The sequence below is a fragment of the Petromyzon marinus genome, chromosome 59 (assembly GCF_048934315.1).
Source record: "Petromyzon marinus isolate PM22_M1 ecotype Great Lakes invasive population chromosome 59, UKy_Petmar_22M1.pri1.0, whole genome shotgun sequence".
NCBI classification, from domain to species: domain Eukaryota; kingdom Metazoa; phylum Chordata; class Hyperoartia; order Petromyzontiformes; family Petromyzontidae; genus Petromyzon; species Petromyzon marinus.
The window spans coordinates 2016386-2040203 of NC_133725.1; the positions used below are offsets into that span (position 1 = coordinate 2016386).

General features: G+C 49.1%; 1 protein-coding gene across 1 annotated transcript in view; it reads left to right on the forward strand.

Moving 5' to 3' along the window:
* The window catches only part of LOC116955462 (uncharacterized), a 200939-nt gene extending 185706 nt beyond the window's left edge, over positions 1-15233 (forward strand). The window contains exons 57-60 of the mRNA XM_076052996.1: positions 350-482; positions 2669-2778; positions 4179-4433; positions 7131-15233. Of these exons, the coding sequence (XP_075909111.1) occupies positions 350-482; positions 2669-2778; positions 4179-4433; positions 7131-7277 (645 nt within the window). The 3' untranslated portion in view covers positions 7278-15233. The remainder of the gene's footprint in view (positions 1-349; positions 483-2668; positions 2779-4178; positions 4434-7130) is intronic.
* Positions 15234-23818: the final 8585 nt, after the last annotated feature.

Genomic DNA, 23818 nt, shown 5'->3' on the forward strand with positions numbered 1-23818 from the left:
ATGACACAGAACAATACAAACGAGACAGAACAATACAAACGAGACAGAACAATACAAACGAGACAGAACAATGCAAACGAGACAGAACAATGCAAACAACACCAGTGACGATTATCTGAACCGATCCTGAGCTTTCGAGGTCTACTCAGCCTCAAATTAGTAGCTGGTGCAGCTGGTACAGTGCGTAAAAACATCGCCACTGGGAAGACAAAGGCGGATGGGCGTGGTGCTGGCCACCCACCCCCTCGTGCGCCGTGCCGGCCTTCATAGGCGCTGCTACTCGCTAACAACACTTGCCCCAAACAGTCTGTTAAGGCCACACGGGGGATCTTTGTCTTTGTTTTTGCAGGGCGTGGAGGTGGTGAAGACGTTGCACTACCTCAGCGGGCTGGTGCAGAGCATCCGGAAGCCGCTGGGCACGAGGGAAAACCCGGCGCGGATCTGCCGAGACCTCATGGACTGTGAGCAGCTCATGGCGGATGGTGTGTGACGCGTTGACTCCTTCGTGCTGCCTCGCCTGTCTGTATTGTTCCGTCTCGTTTGTATTGTTCTATCTCGTTTGTATTGTTCTGTGTCGTTTGTATTGTTCTGTCTCGTTTGTATTGTTCTGTCTCGTTTGTATTGTTCTGTCTCGTTTGTATTGTTCTGTCTCGTTTGTATTGTTCTGTCTCGTTTGTATTGTTCTGTCTCGTTTGCATTGTTCTGTGTCGTTTGTATTGTTCTGTGTCGTTTGTATTGTTCTGTCTCGTTTGTATTGTTCTGTCTCGTTTGTATTGTTCTGTGTCGTTTGTATTGTTCTGTGTCGTTTGTATTGTTCTGTCTCGTTTGTATTGTTCTGTGTCGTTTGCATTGTTCTGTCTCGTTTGTATTGTTCTGTGTCGTTTGTATTGTTCTGTGTCGTTTGTATTGTTCTGTCTCGTTTGTATTGTTCTGTCTCGTTTGTATTGTTCTGTCTCGTTTGTATTGTTCTGTGTCGTTTGCATTGTTCTGTGTCGTTTGTATTGTTCTGTGTCGTTTGTATTGTTCCGTGTCGTTTATATTGTTCTGTCTCGTTTGTATTGTTCTGTGTCGTTTGCATTGTTCTGTCTCGTTTGTATTGTTCTGTGTCGTTTGTATTGTTCTGTGTCGTTTGTATTGTTCTGTCTCGTTTGTATTGTTCTGTCTCGATTGTATTGTTCTGTCTCGTTTGTATTGTTTTGTGTCGTTTGCATTGTTCTGTGTCGTTTGTATTGTTCTGTGTCGTTTGTATTGTTCCGTGTCGTTTGTATTGTTCTGTCTCGTTTGTATTGTTCTGTGTCGTTTGAATTGTTCTGTCTCGTATTGTTCTGTCTCGTTTGTATTGTTCTGTCTCTTTTATATTGTTCTGTCTCGTTTGTATTCTTCTGTCTCGTTTGAAACGCGCCGATTAGTTAACTAGTTTAGCACTAACCGGTTGTGTGTTGGAGAGTTAAACCCACCACAACATTTACAATTCGAGTAACCGTGACATTTCGTCGGTAACAACAACAACCAGCAGCATCATCACGCAACGGCCACAGAGTTGTGGAGAAATCTTCCTCCTGTTTAGGTCTTGTTTACGTGACGCATCCTTACCAATTGGCTATGTCGGGTGGTGGCGGGTTTGACGGCACAATTATATTTACGTGATCTAACCCCAAATAAACTCTATTCTGTATAATATTGGTCGCGAAAAACCCTACTACTACCACGAAGGTTTGTCACGTAAAGAAAATGTGCCAATCAGTTACTAATTCAGCCACACCGGTTGTGTGTTGGAGAGTTAAACCCATGGCAACATTTACGATTCGAGTAGCCGCGACGACGTTTCGCCGGTAATTACAACAACAACAACGACAACGACAACAATCCCTGGCATAATTAGGCGGCAGCCACAATTGCCGAGAAATGCTCCTCCTGTTTCGGTCTCAAACACGCGGTGTGTAAATGCGGTGATGCCACTGCCACTTGTGAGCCAATCAGGCGCGAAGATCAGATGGACGGGGTCAATGTAGTCATATCAATTACAACGGGTATCTATGATTGGTTCGGGTTATCCACAGTTAACGCATACGTAATGTACGATTGCGACGCTGTGACGTTTCGCTGGGTGCTTACGACAACAATAACAACAACAACAACCACGACCAGCCTCATTAGGCCATTTAGGCCCGAATCGTGACGGAGTCTTCCATGAACACGTTCTGTTTGCCCTCCGCACGGCGCGTCGAGAATAAAGAACGAAATGAAGGGGGAAGGGAACGGTGCAGCGTCCTTACGGTGGCGGCAACTGCGGAACGTGAATCCTCATCCCACCCTTTTTTGGTTCTTTCGGTAAGGTCACGTAGAATGAGAATGAAATAATAAAATAACACGGTTAAATTCTCACGACGTTTCGGCCACAACGCAAGCGGCCGTCTTCAGGTGAAAGGTACAGAACTGTCGGGGCGACAGGTCTGTCGGGACAACAGGTCTGCACCTTTCCACCTGAAGATGGCCGCTTGCGTTGTGGCCGAAACGTCGTGAGAATTTTATCGTGTTATTTTATTATTTTATTCTCATTCTACGTGACCTTACCGAAAGAACCAAAGAAGATGAATCCTTGCAGTCACGAAAGCTTTAAATCGAAACTCATCCCACCCGTCACCCGCATTGCCTCTCGCATTCCCAGGGTCCTACTTCATAGACCCCAATACGGGCTGCGCATCGGACACCATCCAAGTCACCTGCAGCTTCTCAAAGGGCGGACGCACCTGCTTCAACCCCGTATCCATCTCCACGGTGCGTGCCTGCGTGTGCGTGCGTGTGTGCGCGTGCGTGTGCGTGTGGGTCTGTGTCTGTGTGTGTTGCAGTGGGGAGTGGTGGGTGTAGCGGTTAGCACTATGCTGCGCTATGAACCTGGCGACCCGGGTTCGATTCCCGCTCACGGCCAACACCAGTGACGATTATCTGAACCGGTCCCGGGCTTCCCCTAGGTCGACTCAGCCTCAAATGAGTACCTGGTGCGGTGTGTAAACATTGCCACTGGGGAGACAAAGGCGGTCGGGCGTGGTGCTGGCCTCCCGCCCCTTCGTGTATCGTTCCGGCCTTCCTAGGTGCTGCTACTTGCGATTAACAGTACTTGCCCCTACAGTCTGCTAGAGGCTATACGGGGGATATTTGTCTTGTTTTGTTGCTGTGTGTGTCAGTATTGTGTGTGTTGCCCTCCAGCAACAATGGAGGGCAGAGGAGCGACGATTTAAAACTATTTTCTTTAGAACGGCTTGTTTTTAGCTTATTGTCCTTCCCCGCACCTACAGATTAGCACGGCTGGCTACGTATGGTGTGAAAGAAGTTTAAAATACATACACACTGCCCATAGACTCAACACTGCCCATAGACTCAACACTGCCCACAGACTCAACACTGCCCATAGACTCAACACTGCCCATAGACTCAACACTCCCCATAGACTCAACACTACCTATAGACTCAACACTGCCCATAGATTCAACACTGCCCATAGACTCAACACTCCCCATAGACTCAACACTACCTATAGACTCAACACTGCCCATAGACTCAACACTGCCCACAGACTCAACACTGCCCATAGACTCAACACTGCACCTCCAATTAGCACGATTGGCTACGCACGTTGCGAAAGAAGTCCAACGCACACACGTACGTACATCCACAACAACGAGCCGAGCGCTGGGCGGCTAATACGCAGAGAGCTGACATAGTGGGGGGGGGGGGGGCACAGCATCTGCCAGCCATCTCAGCGCCTGCTGGGTCTGTTCCGTGACCTCCTGTCAGTGTCTTTGGTGTCGGCCAATCACTTCTCAGCGACGACTTATAATTTACTATTATCAGAGGTCGTTTGTCTGTATGTTTTTGCAACAAGTACCGTGTGCGGTTAATGCGGACTTGACGATGGCTCGCAAAAGTTCTCTATGTGGTGTTCGAACATCTTAGCACCTCCTGGTTTATGGCCAGAAAGGCTAAGGTCTATAGTTATTTTCTTTCACCCTCATCATCATCGCCATCATCGTCGCCGTCATCATCGCCGCAATCATCGTCGTCACCGTCGCCATAATTATCGTCGTCGTCGTCGTCGCCATCATCGCCATCATCGTCATCATCGTCACCATCGCTGTCGTCATCACATACGACGCCTCGCTGTCCGCCCCGTCCCGCAGTTGCACTACGACGTCAGCCGGGTGCAGATGAACTTCCTGCACCTGCTGAGCACCGAGGCCTGGCAAACCGTCACGGTGCACTGCCTCAACTCGCCCGTGCACGGCAACGCCACGGCAGGCCCCGCCGGCTCCACCGCCGACTCCACCACCGCCGCCGCCGCGGGCTCCGGCCTCCGCTTCAGGGGTTGGAGCGGCCTCATCTTCGGCGGTGCCGGGGGCCCCCTTCACCCCAGAGTCGTCCGGGACGACTGCGCGGTTCGTTTGGCGTCGCCGGTTTTGTTCGTGCAACAGCGGTGCCAAACGGGGGGGGGCTGTGACGGGCCGCCCCCTCCCCCACTGCACCCCGCCCCCCCCCCCCCCCGCCCGCCACCCCTCCCTGCTGTAAATGTCCACGTGATGAGAAGCCACCTCGTTGGGCAATCACTTGCAGCCAGGTCGCGACTCCTGAGCAAGGCCTGCGCACCCTTTGGTTCTATCGGTAAAGTCACGTGGGCAGAAAAATAAAAATGCAACGAAAAATAAAACATCACGTTTCGATGGCGACACAAGCGGTCGTCGTCCTCTGGCGGAACAAAAATAGTCCAGCAGTTGAGCTGCTGAACCCGCCGGTCCGCCAGTTCCACTGCGGTCGAAACGTCGCGACAGATTATTTTTTGTTTCATTTAATTTTTCGACCCACGACGTGACTTTACCGAAAGAACCAAAGAGTACGGGTTCCTGCAGTCACGAAAGATTCAAATCATGAAGAGCTGCGTAGCTCAGTGGGGGCCCTTAACTGGTCAAGTAAAAAGAGCGTGTCGTTTTTTAATGATTACAGTGGTTTAGTTTTGCAAATGGTATTTTTGTACAGAGAGCGCCTTCACTCACGCCGCGCCACGGAGCTCGCACAACGGCACGGTGGCTAGGAGATGTTAACGACCTCGCCGTGTCTGCAGACGGTCGTGGATTCGATCCCGACCATGACGCCTGCTGCTGTATATTTAGAGTTTGTGTGTGTCTCTCTCTCTCATCATCATCACGGTGGCTAGGAGATGTTAACTACCTCGCCTGGTGTACAGGAGGTCGTGGGTTCGATCCCGACCCTGACGCCTGCTGCTGTATATTTGGAGTTTGCGTGTCTCTCTCTCTCATCATCATCATGGTGGCTAGGAGATGTTAACTACCTCGCCTGGTGTACAGGAGGTCGTGGGTTAAATCCCGACCCTGATGCCCGCTGCTGTATATTTGGAGTTTGCGGTGTCTCTCTCTCCCCGTGATCGTGTGGATTTTTCTCCTGGTCCTCCGGTTGTTCACCTCCACATTTAGAATCAACAGCATGCGTTTAGAGCATTTGGTTACCACGTGATGATGATGATGATGATAAAACCGCTTCGTTGAGTGATCATCTGTGATGGCCAGGTCGCTTCTAAAAAAAGAGCCTCACAGCTCAGTGGGGCCTTTACCTGGTCAAAATAAAAACAAGTTTAATATAGTTTTAGAACAACTACGTGACCGTCGATTATGAAAATAATAATAAGAGTAATAATTGGTTTTGCTGGTTACTCCCCGCACCCTGAAGCATCACGCGACACTCTGGTCATCCTCGCAGCAGCGGCGGCTTTTGGCAAACCTTTGGACAAAGGCGGCGGTCACCGCATCGTCGTCGCGCGGCTCTTTCAGATGCGCTTCTGCGGCCGTCTGGAACGCTCTTCCTTTCCGATGTTAGGAAGCCACTGGGAGCTGTGATGCACTTTTACATCATCATCATCTAGATTGACAAACTCATTTCTTTTGAACTGCCTTTATGTGTTTAGTTTTTTGTCCTTCCCCCGCACCTCCGATTAGCGCGGTTGGCTACATACGGTGCGAAAGAAATTCAACGTACACACTGCACATAGACTCAACACTGCCCACAGACTCAACACTGCCCACAGACTCAACACTGCTCACAGACTCAACACTGCCCACAGAATCAACACTGCCAATAGACTCAACACTGCCAATAGACTCAACACTACCCATAGACTCAACACTACCCATAGACTCAACACTGCCCATAGACTCAACACTACCCACAGACTCAACACTGCCCACAGACTCAACACTGCCCACAGACTCAACACTGCCCACAGACTCAACATTGCCCGTAGACTCAACACTGCCTATAGACTCAACATTGCCCATAGACTCAACACTACCCATAGACTCAACACTGCCCATAGACTCAATACTGCCCACAGACTCAACACTGCCCACAGACTCAACATTGCCCGTAGACTCAACACTGCCTATAGACTCAACACTGCCCATAGACTCAATACTGCCCACAGACTCAACACTACCCACAGACTCAACATTGCCCGTAGACTCAACACTGCCCGTAGACTCAACACTGCCCATAGACTCAACACTGCCCACAGACTCAACACTGCCCATAGACTCAACACTGCCCACAGACTCAACACTGCCCATAGACTCAACACTACCCATAGACTCAACACTGCCCATAGACTCAACACTGCCCATAGACTCAACATTGCCCGTAGACTCAACACTGCCCATAGACTCAACACTGCCCATAGACTCAACACTGCCCATATACTCAACACTGCCCATAGACTCAACACTGCCCACAGACTCAACACTGCCCATAGACTCAACACTGCCCATAGACTCAACACTGCCCACAGACTCAACACTGCCCATAGACTCAACATTGCCCACAGACTCAACACTGCCCATAGACCCAACACTGCTCATAGACTCAACATTGCCCACAGACTCAACACTACCCATAGACTCAACACTGCCCACAGACTCAACACTGCCCACAGACTCAACACTGCCCACAGACTCAACACTGCACCTCCGATTAGCGTGATGGCTACGTACAGTACATAAACACGAAGCGATGTTTGTTTTTGTTTACCCCCCCCCCACCCTTGCCCCCACCCCCCCGTCTTACCGCCGCAGATTCAAGACGGCCGCTGGCACCAGGCGGAATTCTCGTTTGAGACTCGCACGGCCGCCCTGCTTCCCATCGTCGAGGTTCTCAACCTGCCCCCCTCCAGCGACACCTCCCAGACGCGCCTCGAAGTCGGACCGATCTGCTTCCTGTGATCGTCTTCTCCGTTTGACGTCGTCGTTATCATCGCCGTCGTCGCCGTCGTCACTTGACATCGAGTTACCCCAGTGGGGTAAGCGGAGTGAACCGGTGAGTGAAGCTCACCGGGACGGTGACCACGGTAGGTCGTAGCGGCAGTAGTAGCGGCGATAAGACGAGCGACCAGGAGGCGACTGATCGCCAGTGAGCTGATCGGAGCGAATGGGCGAGTGCCGGATCGCAGCGAGAAAATCAAGCCGCGACTTCTTCCCCCCGTTGGTCTTGTGGAAGGAAACGACACGCGAGCGAAAAGAGAGCAAGGGAGAGCTTCATAGCTCATCGGATTCCTCCAGCACAAAGAAATAAATCCTATTCTGATTCTAGACCGTGGGGAGGGAAGTCGTGACGACGCACCTGAAGCGGCACGGAGACGCGTGACCGTTGAGTCGGCGAGCTCCGATTGTACAACCCAACGGTCCCAACGTGATTGCCCTCCGTGTGTGTGATAATCGCGGAGCACCGGGTGGCTGAAACGCAGCAAGTTGGCGCAGTAGGGGGCGCAGGTGGTGCATCGGCCAGTCATCTCGGTCAGTCTGTCCCGTGACCTCCTTTCCGGTGGGCGTTCGACACTTCACGTGGCTTTAAAGTGCACTTGGCCTGGCGCAAGCGCCGTGGCGAGATCACCGCCACCTCGTGGCGAATCACGTGAAATGTCAGCGCGTGTAAAAAAAAAAATCGCCTCGCCGGAGATCTGTTCGGAACGCCACGAAAATATTATCTCTCTCTCTCTCCGTCCGTAAATCCGCGAGTAACGTGGGGGTCACGGTAACCGCCGTGGTGATGATCCGCCCAGAGTGAAACCCCTGCGTGTCGAAGTTGCGTGCGCTTCTCGGCACTCGACCCTACGGAGGCAAACCGGGACACGCGGGTGCATGCAACTCGGTTGCGAGCGACGTGACCGCTCGACGCGGATGCGCCGTCGCGCGCGCAGAACTAGCAACGCAACATTTAACGCTGAAAACTGGCCCCGTGCACGAAAAGTTATTTATTATCGTCATTCCATATGACAGTTTTGTTTTCACAAAATCCGGTGGGATATATTGCGGACGACGCACATGCCTAGCCGTCATTCAGCATTGCCTCCGAAGGGGACGTTAAAAAAGCACGTTTTAACGACGCAATTATTCATGTAAGTTCTCTGCGGGGAGCCCTGCTGACGCCAACCTTATGCGCTTACTCGGCAATCCGTGGCATACAAATTGAAAGCGCCGGTGCGAAAATTCATATCGACAAAATCTTTAACCCTTCGGGGTTTTGGAACGCACCAATTTGCGTCTTTTTTTGTGGGGGGGGGGTGGGTAGACCCCCCCTTCCAATGGTCCGGTGAAATTGGTGGCGTTGGTGTGGCCAGAGCACTTACGTTGCCAGGCCCCCTGAAAGTCACTGGTGACTATCATGGTAGCAGCGGCTGCGGTGGAGAGATGCTTCCTCCCTCGCCTGGTGGGCAGGAGGTCGTGGGTTTGATCCCGACGCTGACGCCCGCTGTATATTTGGAGGTTGCATGTTCTCTCTCCCCCGGGGTTGCGTGGATTTTTCTCTGGGTCCTCCGGTTTCTCCCTCCACATTTAGAATCGACGTCACAACGCGTTTAGAGTATTTGGCTACTGCTATAAATTTCCACACGATGATAAGCCAATTCGTTGAGCTATCATTTGTGATGGCCAGGTCGCTTCTGAAAAAGAGCTACATAGCTCAGTGGAGCCTTACCTGGTGAAATAAAAATAGTTGATTGTTTTATTTGCGTGCCGAGCCCAGTCCAGATGTTTCAGATATTCAATGTTTAGTACCAACCGAGGGTGATATCCCATTTTGCGATTCCAATTTTTTAAGCTAAACAAACCAGGTTTTACCAAATAAGTGCCCACTGAGCTATGTAGCTCTTTTTCAGGAGCGATCTGGCTATCGCAAACGAAGCTCAACGAAGTGCCTTATCATCATGAGGAAATTTATAGCGGCAGCAGCGTCAGCGACCAAATACCCTTAAATAATCATTCGCGATCTAAATTGGTCAGGCCTTCACAAACCTACAAGTACGACGAATCCCCGTTTGTGTGCACGTGACGGTTTAGAATTTGCCATTGCAGTAGAAGCCCTCTTAACGATGGTACAGTAGAAGCCCTCTTAATGATGGTACAGTAGAAGCCCTTTTAACAACGGTACAATAGCAGCCCTCTTAACGATGGTACAGTAGAAGGCCTCTTAATGATGGTAGAGTAGAAGCCCTTTTAACGATGGTATAGTAGAAGCTCTGTTAACGAAGGTACAGTAAGACCCCTCTCAACTATGGTACAGTAAGGCCCCTCTTAATGACGGTAAAATAAGACCCCTGTTAACAATGGTACAGCAAGACCCCCCTTAACAGTACAGTAACACCCCTCGAAACAACGGTACAGTAGAGGTTCTCTTAATGATGGTACAGTAGAAGCCCTCTTAACGATGGTACAGTTTGACCCATCTTAACGGCGGTACAGTAGAGGCCCTCTTAATGACGGTACAGTAGGACTCTTAACGACGGTACAATTGAACCCATTTTAACGACGGTACTATAGAAGCCCTCTTTTACTGTACCATCATTCTACTGTACCTACAACAGCCGCACATCGTTAACGGGGGAATGGTCGGTAAGCGAACACATTGGGCTCTATGGAGGCCCGTCGTTAAGCGATTAGTCGTTAACAGGGGTGGTCGTTAAGAGGAATTCTACCCTACACTACTATACAATACACCACTATACATAATATAGGTTTTTTTTGGGGTTAAACCCTCTACCACCCGGCAGCCAATTAGTAAGGTTTTTCACGTAAACAGAACATGCCAATTCGTTATTTTGGTGGACCTCTCCACAAATCAGGCTGTCACCTGATGAAGCTAGCTGTAATTACAGGTGAAACGTCGTACTCAGATTGTAAATGTTGTGGCTTGGCTCTCCAACACACCCGTGTGCTGTACTAGTAAATAATTGGAATGTTTACATGACAAAACTGACTAATTGGCTGTGTCGGGTGGTAACGGGTTTATTTTTACACGATCTAACCCAAAAAAAACTGTATTATGTATGATATTGGTCGCGAAAGCCTACTTGTTAAACACTATACACTACACTACTATACACTGCACTATTATATACTGCACTACTATAGACTACACTATACACTAGACACTACTATACACTACACTGTACACTACAAATTGGGCTCTATGGAGGCCCATCGGTAAACGTTAGTCGTTAACAGGGGTTCTACTGTATTGGCCCGAATCTTGAAGGGTCCAGAGTCAGTTCAATGGGATCATCACGCTCAATGTTCTTTATTGTTTTTTTGCCAGAAAGAAATGTACATAGTTATTTATTTGGTAACGCCGTGTGGTGCTCACAGTTATGATTCTGTTGCGTCATTAAGTATAATTATATGAGTAATATCAAATTAGCAATGTGCAATAGTACGTTTATTTTTATCGTGAGCAACAGAAAAAAAGGGGACTCGCGCGCTTAACAGACTCGGCGTGGCAACGATTCACCGATTCTTCGATTTAAAAAAACACAGACATCTTAATTTTCACGATGCACTTATCGGCAGTGGTGACAAACGAATACTTAACTCGCAATTTGCTGTCAACAGTTATGGTGTGGACTTCGAAACGGGCAGTTTTTGTTCACTCTCGGAGACAGAGAGCGCATGCGAGAGAGAGAGGATGGCCAAGATCAGTGATACCAACACTTGGCCAAGCTCTGTTCTTCTACATTTGGATTTTTGGACCAGCCCCATTTAACGGGTGTTGATGCACGTGGGAGGTAATTGGAGTGCCCGGAGAAAACCGACGCATGCGAGAACGAGGAGGTCACGCTCCAGAATAGAAAACCCGCTTGCTGTACCGCCTCCGTACTCCCATCGAGGGAGTCTTACAAGGCTGCGTTCGTGATGCACCAACCCTCGCACCCGCCTCCATGCACACACACACACAAGTGCTGGATTTCCAGCGTCCAGCCGTGCAAGGTTCGGGGTATCGATTTGAGCGCACCCAAACGATACAAACAGCATGGGGGACAGACAGTGAGATGCAGCGCGCAAAACGAGGTGGCACAATCGGGGTGGGGGTGGGGTCACGGAAGACAAAATGAATCGATTGAATTCGAGCCACGATGACGCACCGTCCGGACCTGGTGAATCGTTCTTACGCGGAATATGTAAAACACTGAGCTCCTTTCCCAGTGAGCACGAGCAACGTTGGGTTGACGTTAAGGTTAACGTTGGGCCAACGTTGGCGCAACGTTGCGTTAACGTTGGTGCGAGCATTGGCGCGCGGTTGGAACCTTTGGCCCCACCGCTGGCCTTACGTTCCGCGTTCACTGGATTGTTGATATTCAGGCATTATTGAAAAGTATAACGTAATATATATTTTATTTCAAAGAGGATTTGAGTGCAGTAGCTTTGCCACGGCTCGCAGTTCTCTATACGGATACGGGCGAGTTGCTGTTGTCAGTAAGAAGTAATTATTGAGCCATGTTTAGGGTTTTAAGTTAATCGGTTGGATTCACGGTGCTGTTGATGACAATGTAAGGAATGATCTACCTCCACTTGTGATCATGGAGAAGCGTCAGTTTAGAATTGACAGCACAAACTCTTCAGTTATTTTTTTACTTTTTACCGAAGCTTAACCATTAACGACGTAGATTTTTTTTCATTCCGCGATCCATATTTGTGCGCCGGATGAGCTTGCTTTCTGGACCCAGAGGATTAGTTGCGTGTACATTCGCCGCTATCAGTTGTTCGTGAATTTGATATGTTGCCAGTTGCTTTTAATATTAAGCGTGTTTGTTGTAATAATTGTGTTTGTGGTAGAAAATAAGTTTTGCCATATTTTCTTTTTTTACGGCCTGTAATTTCAGTTTACAGCCTACGACAATAAGGAGCAGAACGTGATTGGCTGAACTGTGAAACTTTGGCCAATTGACAGCCAGAACTGTATCATATGATCTCTTTGAACCAATCAAAGGTGCTATTAACAAGGAGGTTTCCTGCTACAAATCAATCATGTCATAATTATTTTTGAAGCTTTTTTTAATTCAATTTAACATCCTCCCAAACAATTATTGCCAAATGACTTCGCCTCGTGAATGTGAAGTTTAACTTACCTTTTTTTTCTCCCTCAGAAGTATTGTTATTTTGGGAGTGAAAAAGGTTTTTGTGTTGCTATGGGGTGCTATCAACCCCTGTAGATATTCTACAGGGACTCCTCTACTTACGAATGGGTTAGGTTCCAGAGGTCTGTACGTAAATCGATTTGTTTGTAAGTCCAGTGATGTTGTTCGGCATCTACACTATACATGGAGAATGGCTTGAAAAGTTGTATAATCTCCTGTTGACGTAGATACCACCGGTTCTTCGCGTTATGCAGATGCCGCTGTTTATTCATGTTCTGTAGATGTAGAAGCCACCGGTTCTTCATGTTCTATAGATGCCACTGGTTCTTTATGTTCTGCACATGTAGATGCTACAGGTTCTTCATTTTTTACAGATATTGGTGCCACCGGTTCTTCATGTTTTGCAGATGTAGATGTCACCGATTCTTCATGTTCTGTAGATATAGATACCACTGGGTCTTCATGTTCTGCAGATGTAGTTGCCACCGGTTCTTCATGTTCTACAGATGTAGATGCCACTGGTTCTTCACGTTCTGCAGATGTAGATTCCACTGGTTCTTCATATTCTGCACATGTAGATGCCACCGATTCTTCATAAGCTGTAGATGCCACCGATTCTTCATAAGCTGTAGATGCCACTGGTGCTTCATGTTCTGCAGATGTAAATGCCAATGATTCTTCATATTCTACATATGTAGATGCCACTGGTTCTTCACGTTCTCCAGATGTAGATGGCACCGGTTCACGTGGCATCTACATGACATTCGGACCAGGTTTGTTGTATCTCTATAAGTTCGTAAGTCCAATGTTGCTAAGTGGAGGAGTCCCCGTACTGGATCATGTCATCAATATTTGCCGTGCTTGCATTGCACAACTGTCATATGTCCCTCCAACAGAACAAACATCCCCACGCTGGTGTCATTGCCCCCCCCCCACCACCCCCTATCTCGCTAAACGCGTCAGACGTTCTGCCCGATGATGCACCACCAACGTCGTCCGGGCGCGAGCGGTCAGAGACCGTCAGGCCACCCCGACGTTTGGCCCGAGCGGTTCCACGGAATACACAAAAATAAAGCGATCTCGGTCAGCAGAGAAAAAAAGGGGGGTCTATGGGTGGGGGGGGGGGGTGCTCCGTTTACACAACCAATTATTTATTGGAAACGTTATAAAACGAAAAGGGTGACTTTACATAGGTTGCCGTTTGTTATCGTCATTTTGTACGCAAAGTTGTCGACTCGCTTTCAACAACAGCAAACCAAAATCGATGTTCGCTAAGGATTATGGTCGAGCAAGCCGTGTGTGTGCGCGCGCGCGCGCACCGGAGCGTCACTTGAAGAAGGGATCTCAGAGGCAGCTCTGTGATATCCGCTTCCGCGGGCCGTTCTCTTAAGCATCGGAGGCGTTGCGCTGCCTTTGTGAGATTGCCCCGAACGGATTCTTCGTCCCGATGCAACGCTGACCCCGCGCACGTGGGACGACGTTTCGCGACATTGCCTTGCTGGAGACCCAAGACGAGTCGACCATTTTTAATCCGTCAAACCCGAGCACGTTGCATCTTTTTTCTCTTGTCCACCTCAAACGCGCGATGATTTTCAGTCGAGTTTTGCGTTCTCACGGTTCAAATAAGTGCACATTTCTCCTGTGTATCTTAACACCACTCACATTAACACCACTCACATTAACATCACTCGCATTAACATCACTCGCATTAACACCACTCGCATTAACATCACTCGCATTAACATCACTCACATTAACATCAGCTGCCCCGCCCATGCTGCTGACACTTGGGCTACGCCCATTTCAAACCTCTATCAACAGTTTGCCTTTAGTGGCTGACCCCCATTTTCCTGATGACGACCGCTTGTGTTGCATTTGAAACGTCATGGTCTTGTCATTTTCTTTGAACCTCTACGTGACTTTAGCGAAAGACCCCAAGAATATGAATTCCTGCAGTCACGAAAGCTTTAAGGCAACACTGCCCATAGACTCAACACTGCCCATAGACTCAACACTGCCCATAGACTCAACACTGCCCATAGACTCAACACTGCCCATAGACTCAACACTGCCCATAGACTTAACACTGCCCATAGACTCAACACTGCCCATAGACACAACACTGCCCATAGACACAACACTGCCCATCGACTCAACACTGCCCATAGACTCAACACTGCCCATAGACTCAACACTGCCCATAGACACAACACTGCCCATAGACTCAACACTGCCCATAGACACAACACTACCAATAGACTCAACACTGCCCATAGACACAACACTGCCCATAGACACAACACTGCCCATAGACTCAACACTGCCCATAGACTCAACACTGCCCATAGACACAACACTGCCCATAGACACAACACTGCCCATAGACTCAACACTGCCCATAGACACAACACTGCCCATAGACTCAACACTACCCATAGACTCAACACTGCCCATAGACTCAACACTACCCATAGACTCAACACTGCCCATAGACTCAACACTACCCATAGACTCAACACTACCCATAGACTCAACACAGCCCATAGACTAACACTACCCATAGACTCAACACTGCCCATAGACTCAACACTGCCCATAGACTCAACACTACCCATAGACTCAACACTACCCATAGACTCAACACTGCCCATAGACTCAACACTGCCCATAGACTCAACACTGCACCTCCGATTAGCACGGTGGGCTACGTACGGGGCACGACAGAAGTCCGACGCGCGTGCGCACGTACACACAGATTCGCAGCGAGAGATGCGAGACATGAGGCAAGAGACGGAGGTGTTCGTGAGTCGACAGCGATTGGAGAGACACGGAGAGGTTACATATCGATTCTCGTGACGATCCTGTGACGCTAACCCTCTCATGTCAAATTAATTGAAGACCCCCCCTCCTTTTGAGCTCAGCCCGGGGGCAGGCTCACATTGCATTTTGTTGTTTTGGTCTGCTCACAACCTCTCCCACAATTAGGGGGGTGTATTACAGGTCATCCGTTTAATTTGCGCCATACTTCACCGTAATTTGTACATATCCGTTGCGCGCGAGTGAGGTTTTTTTCTTGCTTCTCTCATCGTCAGCCTCGATATTCCTCAGGGATTTCAGAAATTTTCCAATAAACTGGATTGTTATCGATTTCAACGTGAACCAAAACAGGGTGTTTTGGCATCTTTACAGCCCGTTACGAGCGCCTTTGGCTCTTTCCCTACAGTCCGAACAAAGAAAGTTTGCGGGAATTTAATGGTTTATTGTTGGGTGTTTTATTATTAAAGTATAATTATATATATACATATTTACACAGTGTTTTTTAATTTTATTTTGGGGGGGATTGTATTGGTTGGTTTTGACGAAACGGAAAGGGAGCTGAAATATAAAAAAACCTGTTTCACCGGCATTTTCTGTACATTGTAAAATAAATTATGTTTCCTTGTTGTGAACTATAACAATTATAATAATTATTGTTGCTGTTGCTGCCATGTTCACGGAACATTTTATAGTAAGTAACAAGAAATAATTTGCCGGCCGAGAAAGAATCTTAAAAAGGTGGGCGGGCGGGGGGGGAATGTCAAACTTTTCTGTGGCTCGTAAATGATGTTAACAATAAAAAAAACACGTAAAAATTATTATGGATTTATGATTGTTTTCTTGGTTTTTATGATTTTGTCGTAACAAAAAAAAAACTGTAACCAACCGGGCGAGTTCCTGGCCATCGGCCTCGTCACGGGTTTGAGGAATCCGTGCCGGAAATCTCACAAACAACGGCCTGCGGAAGCAGATAGCACGGAGCTACCTCCCAGATCCCTTCTTCCCCCACGTGACGCTCCGGTGCACACAGACCGACCCGCGGAAGCGGACACCGCAGAGCTGCCTCCGAGATCCCTTCTTCTTTGTCTCCTTGAAGCGACAGCCTGATCCACACACACTCGGATTCGAACCCAGCACCCACTGGGAGGCCCCCGGCTCAGCGGCGTCGCTGACATCCGTAAAGACAACGGCCGCCCGACTGATTTTGTCCTCCCCCCCCCCCGCCGCCCCGACCGCCCGACCGCCCCACGCCGCACCTCACATTGGCGCGGTTGGCAACGTACGGTGCGAAAGAAGTTGAACGTACACAGCAGTATCGGTGATTCTTCGCTAATTTTCAGAGGGGCAGTGGCGGCACATTCGCCGATAAGACATCACCGGTAGCGTGAGGAGGGCCGACACGGGGTTTGACAACAGCGCAATGACGACGCCGACGATGACGATGATGGGGGGGAGGGGGGGGGACACATCCCCCCCCTCCCCCCCAATATTCAAATATGCTCAAAATGTCCCCCCCAATATATTGCTAAAAAATAATTGCGATGCTATGTAAATAAAAACAACAATTTGTTAAACCTTGGCCACAATATCTGGACTCGTCTTGATACAAATCAATGCATAGATTTCTGTTTTTACGATTGTGGTTATGGTTGTACTTTATTAATCCCTAATCTCTGCCATTACATACGATGAAACAAGAAATGGTAAAAAAAAGTTAAAACAGATCGATGTCAAACAATATACTCCATTAGACATTATTGTAAAGAATTAAAAGTCCATCCCATGTGTTAGTGAATTTTTTAATATTTTAGGCAGAAAATTAGTTAAATTTTGATTTAAAGCTTTCGTGACTGCAGTAATTCATATTCTTAGCTCTTTCGGTAAAGTCACGTTGAAGGGAAACAATAAAATAATAAAATATATATAAAACAATAAAAATTGTATTGTTTCCCTTCAACGTGACTTTACCGAAAGAGCTAAGAATAGGAAATTAGTTTAAAATTTTTAGATATTTTTCTGGGTTGGGACCCCCAGACACCCTGGAACATTTAGTCCTCCCCCCCAATGTTGACTCCATGGCTACGGCCTTGGCTCTCACTCTGTGTGGATTGTCACGGGCGTGGCCCGGCACGCCAGGGGCCGCACTAAAGAGGCCATCGTGGTGGGTGGGCGGGGGGCGATATTGGTCCACCGCGGCCTTGCAATGAAGAACAAAGACAAAGATCCCCCGTAAGGGGCAAGTAGCGAGCGCCTATGAAGGCCGGGCACTGCGGCACACGAGGGGGTGGGCGTTGTTGACTACACACCTCCCCACGTGCTCATTTGAGGCCGAGTGGACCCAGGAGAGGCCCCGGGGCCGGGTCAGGTAAATCGTCACCGGTGTGGGTTGGCCCGTGAGCGGGAATCGAACTCGGGTCCGCCGTGTTTGCAGCGCAGCGTAGCGCTAACCGCTGCCCCACCGCTCCCCCTGTGCGTTAACAGACACACGCACAAGGGTAGAGTTGATGAAGGGGTGGATGGTGGTGGTGGTGGGTGGGGGTTAATAAATATGATGAGAAGCCTCGCATAACACGGAGACTATATTTTTTGGGTCTTTCGGTAAAGTCACGTACCCGTATGTAGGTTGGTATAAAATAACCAAAAACTACGGACGTTTCGATCGCGACACAAGCGGTCGTCATCGGGTGAGACCAACCACACAGCAAGAAGAAACTGCTGAAGTAGGTGGGAAAGAATTCCTGCAGACACGAAAGCTTCACGGAGATCACAGCAATAGCACGGGGCAATGAGGAGCCACGAGGGGTGGTTGCCACTCCCGTTGCAGTAAGGCCACCCTGAGATTGTTAATAATAACTATCGAACATTGTTTCACTTATTTTTGTTATATCGGAGTGTAAGAGGGGGTCCCCCCCTCCCCCCTTGCCCCCCTGAACGGGGTTTAGTGGAGGGGGGGGGGGGCCTCTGGGGTGTTACGGGTTGGGCTTGGTTTTTTTTAGTTATTTTTACGGTGAATAATTTTCATTCTTTCGATTTAAAGCTTTCGTGACTGCAAGGATTCATCTTCTTTGGTTCTTACGGTAAAGTCACGTAGAATGAGAATAAAATAACACAATGAATGCTAAGTTCTCCTGTTTGATATGTAAACCCCTTTGTCAAGGTGCCTCACTTCTCTCACCCAGCTTAAAAGACGCCGCGAATCTTAGCAGCGTTCATTGAAGCTCTGTCGTCCCGACAGGTCTGTTCCTTCACCTGAAGAAGGCCACTTGTGTTGTGGCCGAAAACGTCGTGAGAATTTTATTGTCTTATTTTATTATTTTATTCTCATTCTACGTGACTTTACCGAAAGAAGCAAAGAAGAATTTTCATTCTTATTTTAAATAAACTTTTTTTTTTTATAACGATGACGACGATCATGATGACGACGATGATGGTGGCGGTGATTGATCAACTCCGAACCCGCTGCTGTCGCTCTAGCGATCTCCGGAACCGCGATCGATCTCGCAACAGATGGATGAAAAAATAATGAGGATAGGCCGTTCGAAACCTTCCTGAGCAAATAAGAAAGCGGTTGTGTTAAGGATGTTCAAAACACCAAATATAAACAAGGTCGTTGGTTCTGTTGGTAAAGTCCACGTAGGTATAAAATGAAATAAATCACGACGTTTCGGGCGCAACACAAGCGCCCGTCATCAGGTGCTGCTGAGACAGACTGTTTTAAATTGATTCCTACAGTCACGAAAGTTTCAAATCACCAAATATATACACGTTTTGCAAGGAATCGAGTTTCTGCATTAACCAGACACACACAGAAGTACTTGTGGTGAACATGCAAACACAAACATGGCTCTGATACTAGTGTGTGATTGCACAGTCTTTGAGACTGATTGGCCTGCAACAGAGACATCGGCCTTCTCTTCATGGCCCAGTGTCAGACCAGAGAAGAACGCCCAGGGGCGAACAGGACAAGGGCAATGCCACACGCTAATCAGATGGATGATGACATTTCCAGGGGAAGATATTATTAAGATGAGCGTCACGTGAGCGGCCATCAGATGGCGATGTATACACGCCTATGTTTTGTCAAATACGTTGTAACTAATTAAGCTTATAAATATGGATTTTTTGTTTTTGTTTTGCCAGGTAAGGCACCAGCTATTTAACTCGTTTTGTTAGAAGCGACCTAGCTTTCGCAAATGATAGCTTAGCGAAGTCGCTGATGTCATCATCATTGTCGTCGTCGTGTGGACAATTCGAGCAGCAGCCAAAAACTCTGAACGCGTGACGCTGATTCTGAATGTGGAGTTGGGGGGGGGGAAACCGAAGGACCCGGAGATATAAAATCCACGCGACCACGGGATGAGACAGAGAAACACAAACTCCAAATATACAGCAGCAGCAGGCGTCACGGTCGGGATCGAACCCACGACCTGCTGTACACCAGGCGAGGTAGTTAACATCTCGTAGCCACCGTGATGATGACTAGAGAGAGACACGCAAACTCCAAATATACCGCAGCAGCAGCAGGCGTCAGGGTCGGGATCGAACCCACGACCTCCTGTACACCAGGCGAGGTAGTTAACATCTCCTAGCCACCGTGATGATGATGAGAGAGACACACAAACTCCAAAAATACAGCAGCAGCAGGCGTCAGGGTCGGGATCGATCCCACGACCTCCTGTACACCAAGCGAGGTAGTTAACATCTTCTAGCCACCGTGATGATGACGAGAGAGAGACACGCAAACTCCAAATATGCAGCAGCAGGCGTCAGGGTCGGGATCGAACCCACGATCTCCTGTACACCAGGCGAGGTAGTTAACATCTCCTAGCCACCGTGATGATGATGATGAGAGAGAGAGACACACACAAACTCCAAATATACAGCAGCAGGCATTAGGGTCGGGATCGAACCCACGGCCTCCTGTACACCAGGCGAGGTAGTTAACATCTCCTAGCCACCGTGGTGATGATGAGAGAGACACACAAACTCCAAATATACAGCAGCAGCAGGCGTCAGGGTCGGGATCGAACCCACAACCTCCCGTACACCTGGCGAGGTAGTTTACATCTCCTAGCCACCGTGATGATGATGAGAGAGAGACACGCAAACTCCAAATATACAGCAGCAGGCGTCAGGGTCGGGATCGAACCCACGACCTCCTGTACACTTGGCGAGGTAGTTAACATCTCCTAGCCACCGTGGTGATGATGAGAGAGAGAGAGACACACAAACTTCAAATATACAGCAGCAGGCATTAGGGTCGGGATCGAACCCACGGCCTCCTATACACCAGGCGAGGTAGTTAACATCTCCTAGCCACCGTGATGATGATGAGAGAGAGAGACACGCAAACTCCAAATATACAGCAGCAGGCGTCAGAGTTGGGATCAAACCCACGACCTCCTGTACACCAGGCGAGGTAGTTAACATATCCTAGCCACCGTGATGATGATGAGAGAGAGAGACAGGCAAAGTCAAAATATACAGCAGCAGGCGTCAGAGTTGGGATCGAACCCACGACCTCCTGTACATGTGGCGAGGTAGTTAACATCTCCTAGCCACCGTGATGATGATGATGAGAGAGAGAGACACACAAACTCCAAATATACAGCAGCAGGCATTAGGGTCGGGATCGAACCCACGGCCTCCTCTACACCAGGCGAGGTAGTTAACATCTCCTAGCCACCGTGGTGATGATGAGAGAGACACACAAACTCCAAATATACAGCAGCAGCAGGCGTCAGGGTCGGGATCGAACCTACAACCTCCCGCACACCTGGCGAGGTAGTTTACATCTCCTAGCCACCGTGATGATGATGAGAGAGAGAGAGAGACACAAACTCCAAATATACAGCAGCAGGCATTAGGGTCGGGATCGAGCCCACGGCCTCCTATACACCAGGCGAGGTAGTTAACATCTCCTAGCCACCGTGATGATGATGAGAGAGAGAGACACGCAAACTCCAAATATACAGCAGCAGGCGTCAGAGTTGGGATCAAACCCACGACCTCCTGTACACCAGGCGAGGTAGTTAACATCTCCTAGCCACCGTGATAATGATGAGAGAGAGAGACAGGCAAAGTCCAAATATACAGCAGCAGGCGTCAGAGTTGGGATCGAACCCACGACCTCCTGTACACGTGGCGAGGTAGTTAACATCTCCTAGCCACCGTGATGATGATGATGAGAGAGAGAGACACGCAAACTCCAAATATACAGCAGCAGCAGGCGTCAGGGTCGGGATCGAACCCACGACCTCCTGTACAGCAGGCGAGGTAGTTAACATCTCCTAGCCACCGTGATGATGATGAGAGAGAGAGACACACACAAACTCCAAATATACAGCAGCAGGCGTCAGGGTCGGGATCGAACCCACGACCTCCCGTACACCAGACGAGGTGGTTAACATCTCCTAGCCACCGTGATGATGATGAGAGAGAGAGACACGCAAACTACAAATATACAGCAGCAGGCGTCAGAGTTGGGATCGAACCCACGACCTCCTGTACACCAGGCGAGGTAGTTAATATCTCCTAGCCACCGTGATGATGTTGAGAGAAAGACACGCAAACTACAAATATACAGCAGCAGGCGTCAGAGTTGGGATCGAACCCACGACGTCCTGTACACCAAGCAAGGTAGTTAACATTTCCTAGCCACCGTGATGATGATGATGAGAGAGAGAGACACACACAAACTCCAAATATACAGCAGCAGCGTCAGGTACGGATCGAACCCACGACCTCCTGTACACCTGGCGAGGTAGTTAACATCTCTTAGCCACCGTGGTGATGATGAGAGAGACAGAGAGAGACACGCAAACTCCAAATATACAGCAGCAGCAGGCGTCAGGGTCGGGATCGAACCCACGACCTCCCGTACACCAGACGAGGTAGTTAACATCTCCTAGCCACCGTGATGATGATGAGAGAGAGAGACACGCAAACTCCAAATATACAGCAGCAGGCGTCAGAGTTGGGATCGAACCCACGACCTCCTGTAAACCTGGCGAGGTAGTTATCATCTCCTAGCCACCGTGATGATGATGATGATGAGAGAGAGAGACACGCAAACTCCAAATATACAGCAGCAGCAGGAGGCGTCAGGGTCGGGATCGAACCCACGACCTCCTGTACACCAGGCGAGGTAGTTTACATCTCCTAGCCACCATGATGATGATGAGAGAGAGAGACACACAAACTCCAAATATACAGCAGCAGGCATTAGGGTCGGGATCGAACCCACGGCCTCCTGTGCACCAGGCGAGGTAGTTAACATCTCCTAGCCACCGTGATGATGATGAGAGAGAGAGACACACAAACTCCAAATATACAGCAACAGGCGTCAGGGTCGGGTTCGAACTCACGAACTCCCGTACACCAAGCGAGGTAGTTGACATCTCCTAGCCACCGTGATGATGATGAGAGAGAGAGACAGGCAAAGTCCAAATATACAGCAGCAGGCGTCAGAGTTGGGATCGAACCCACGACCTCCTGTACACCAGGCGAGGTAGTTAATATCTCCTAGCCACCGTGATGATGTTGAGAGAAAGACACGCAAACTACAAATATACAGCAGCAGGCGTCAGAGTTGGGATCGAACCCACGACGTCCTGTACACCAAGCAAGGTAGTTAACATTTCCTAGCCACCGTGATGATGATGATGAGAGAGAGAGACACACACAAACTCCAAATATACAGCAGCAGCGTCAGGTAGGGATCGAACCCACGACCTCCTGTACACCAGGCGAGGGAGTTAACATCTCCTAGCCAGCGTGGTGATGATGAGAGAGAGACACGCAATCTCCAAATATACATCAGCAGCAGGCGTCAGGGTCGGGATCGAACCCACGACCTCCGGTACACCAGGCGAGGTAGTTAACATCTCCTAGCCACCGTGATGATTATGAGAGAGAGAGACACGCAAACTCCAAATATACAGCAGCAGGCGTCAGGGTCGCGATCGAACCCACGACCTCCTGTATACCAGGCGAGGTAGTTAACGTCTCCTAGCCACCGTGATGATGATGAGAGAGAGAGACACGCAAACTCCAAATATACAGCAGCAGGCGTCAGGGTCGGGATCGAACCCACGACCTCCTGTATACCAGCCGAGGTAGTTAACATCTCCTAACCACCGTGATGATGATGAGAGAGAGAGACACGCAAACTCCAAATATACAGCAGAAGCAGGCGTAAGGGTCGGGATTGAACCCACGACCTCCTGTACACCTGGCGAGGTAGTTAACATCTCCTAGCCACCGTGGTGATGATGAGAGAGAGAGAGACGCAAACTCCAAATATACAGCAGCAGCAGGCGTCATGGTCGGGATCGAACCCACGACCTGCTGTACACCAGGCGAGGTAGTTAACATCTCCTAGCCACCATGATGATGATGAGAGAGAGAGAGACACACAAACATCAAATATGCAGCAGCAGGCATTAGGGTCGGGATCGAACCCACGACCTCCTGCACACCAGGCGAGGTAGTTAACATCTCCTAGCCACCGTGATGATGATGAGAAAGAGAGACACGCAA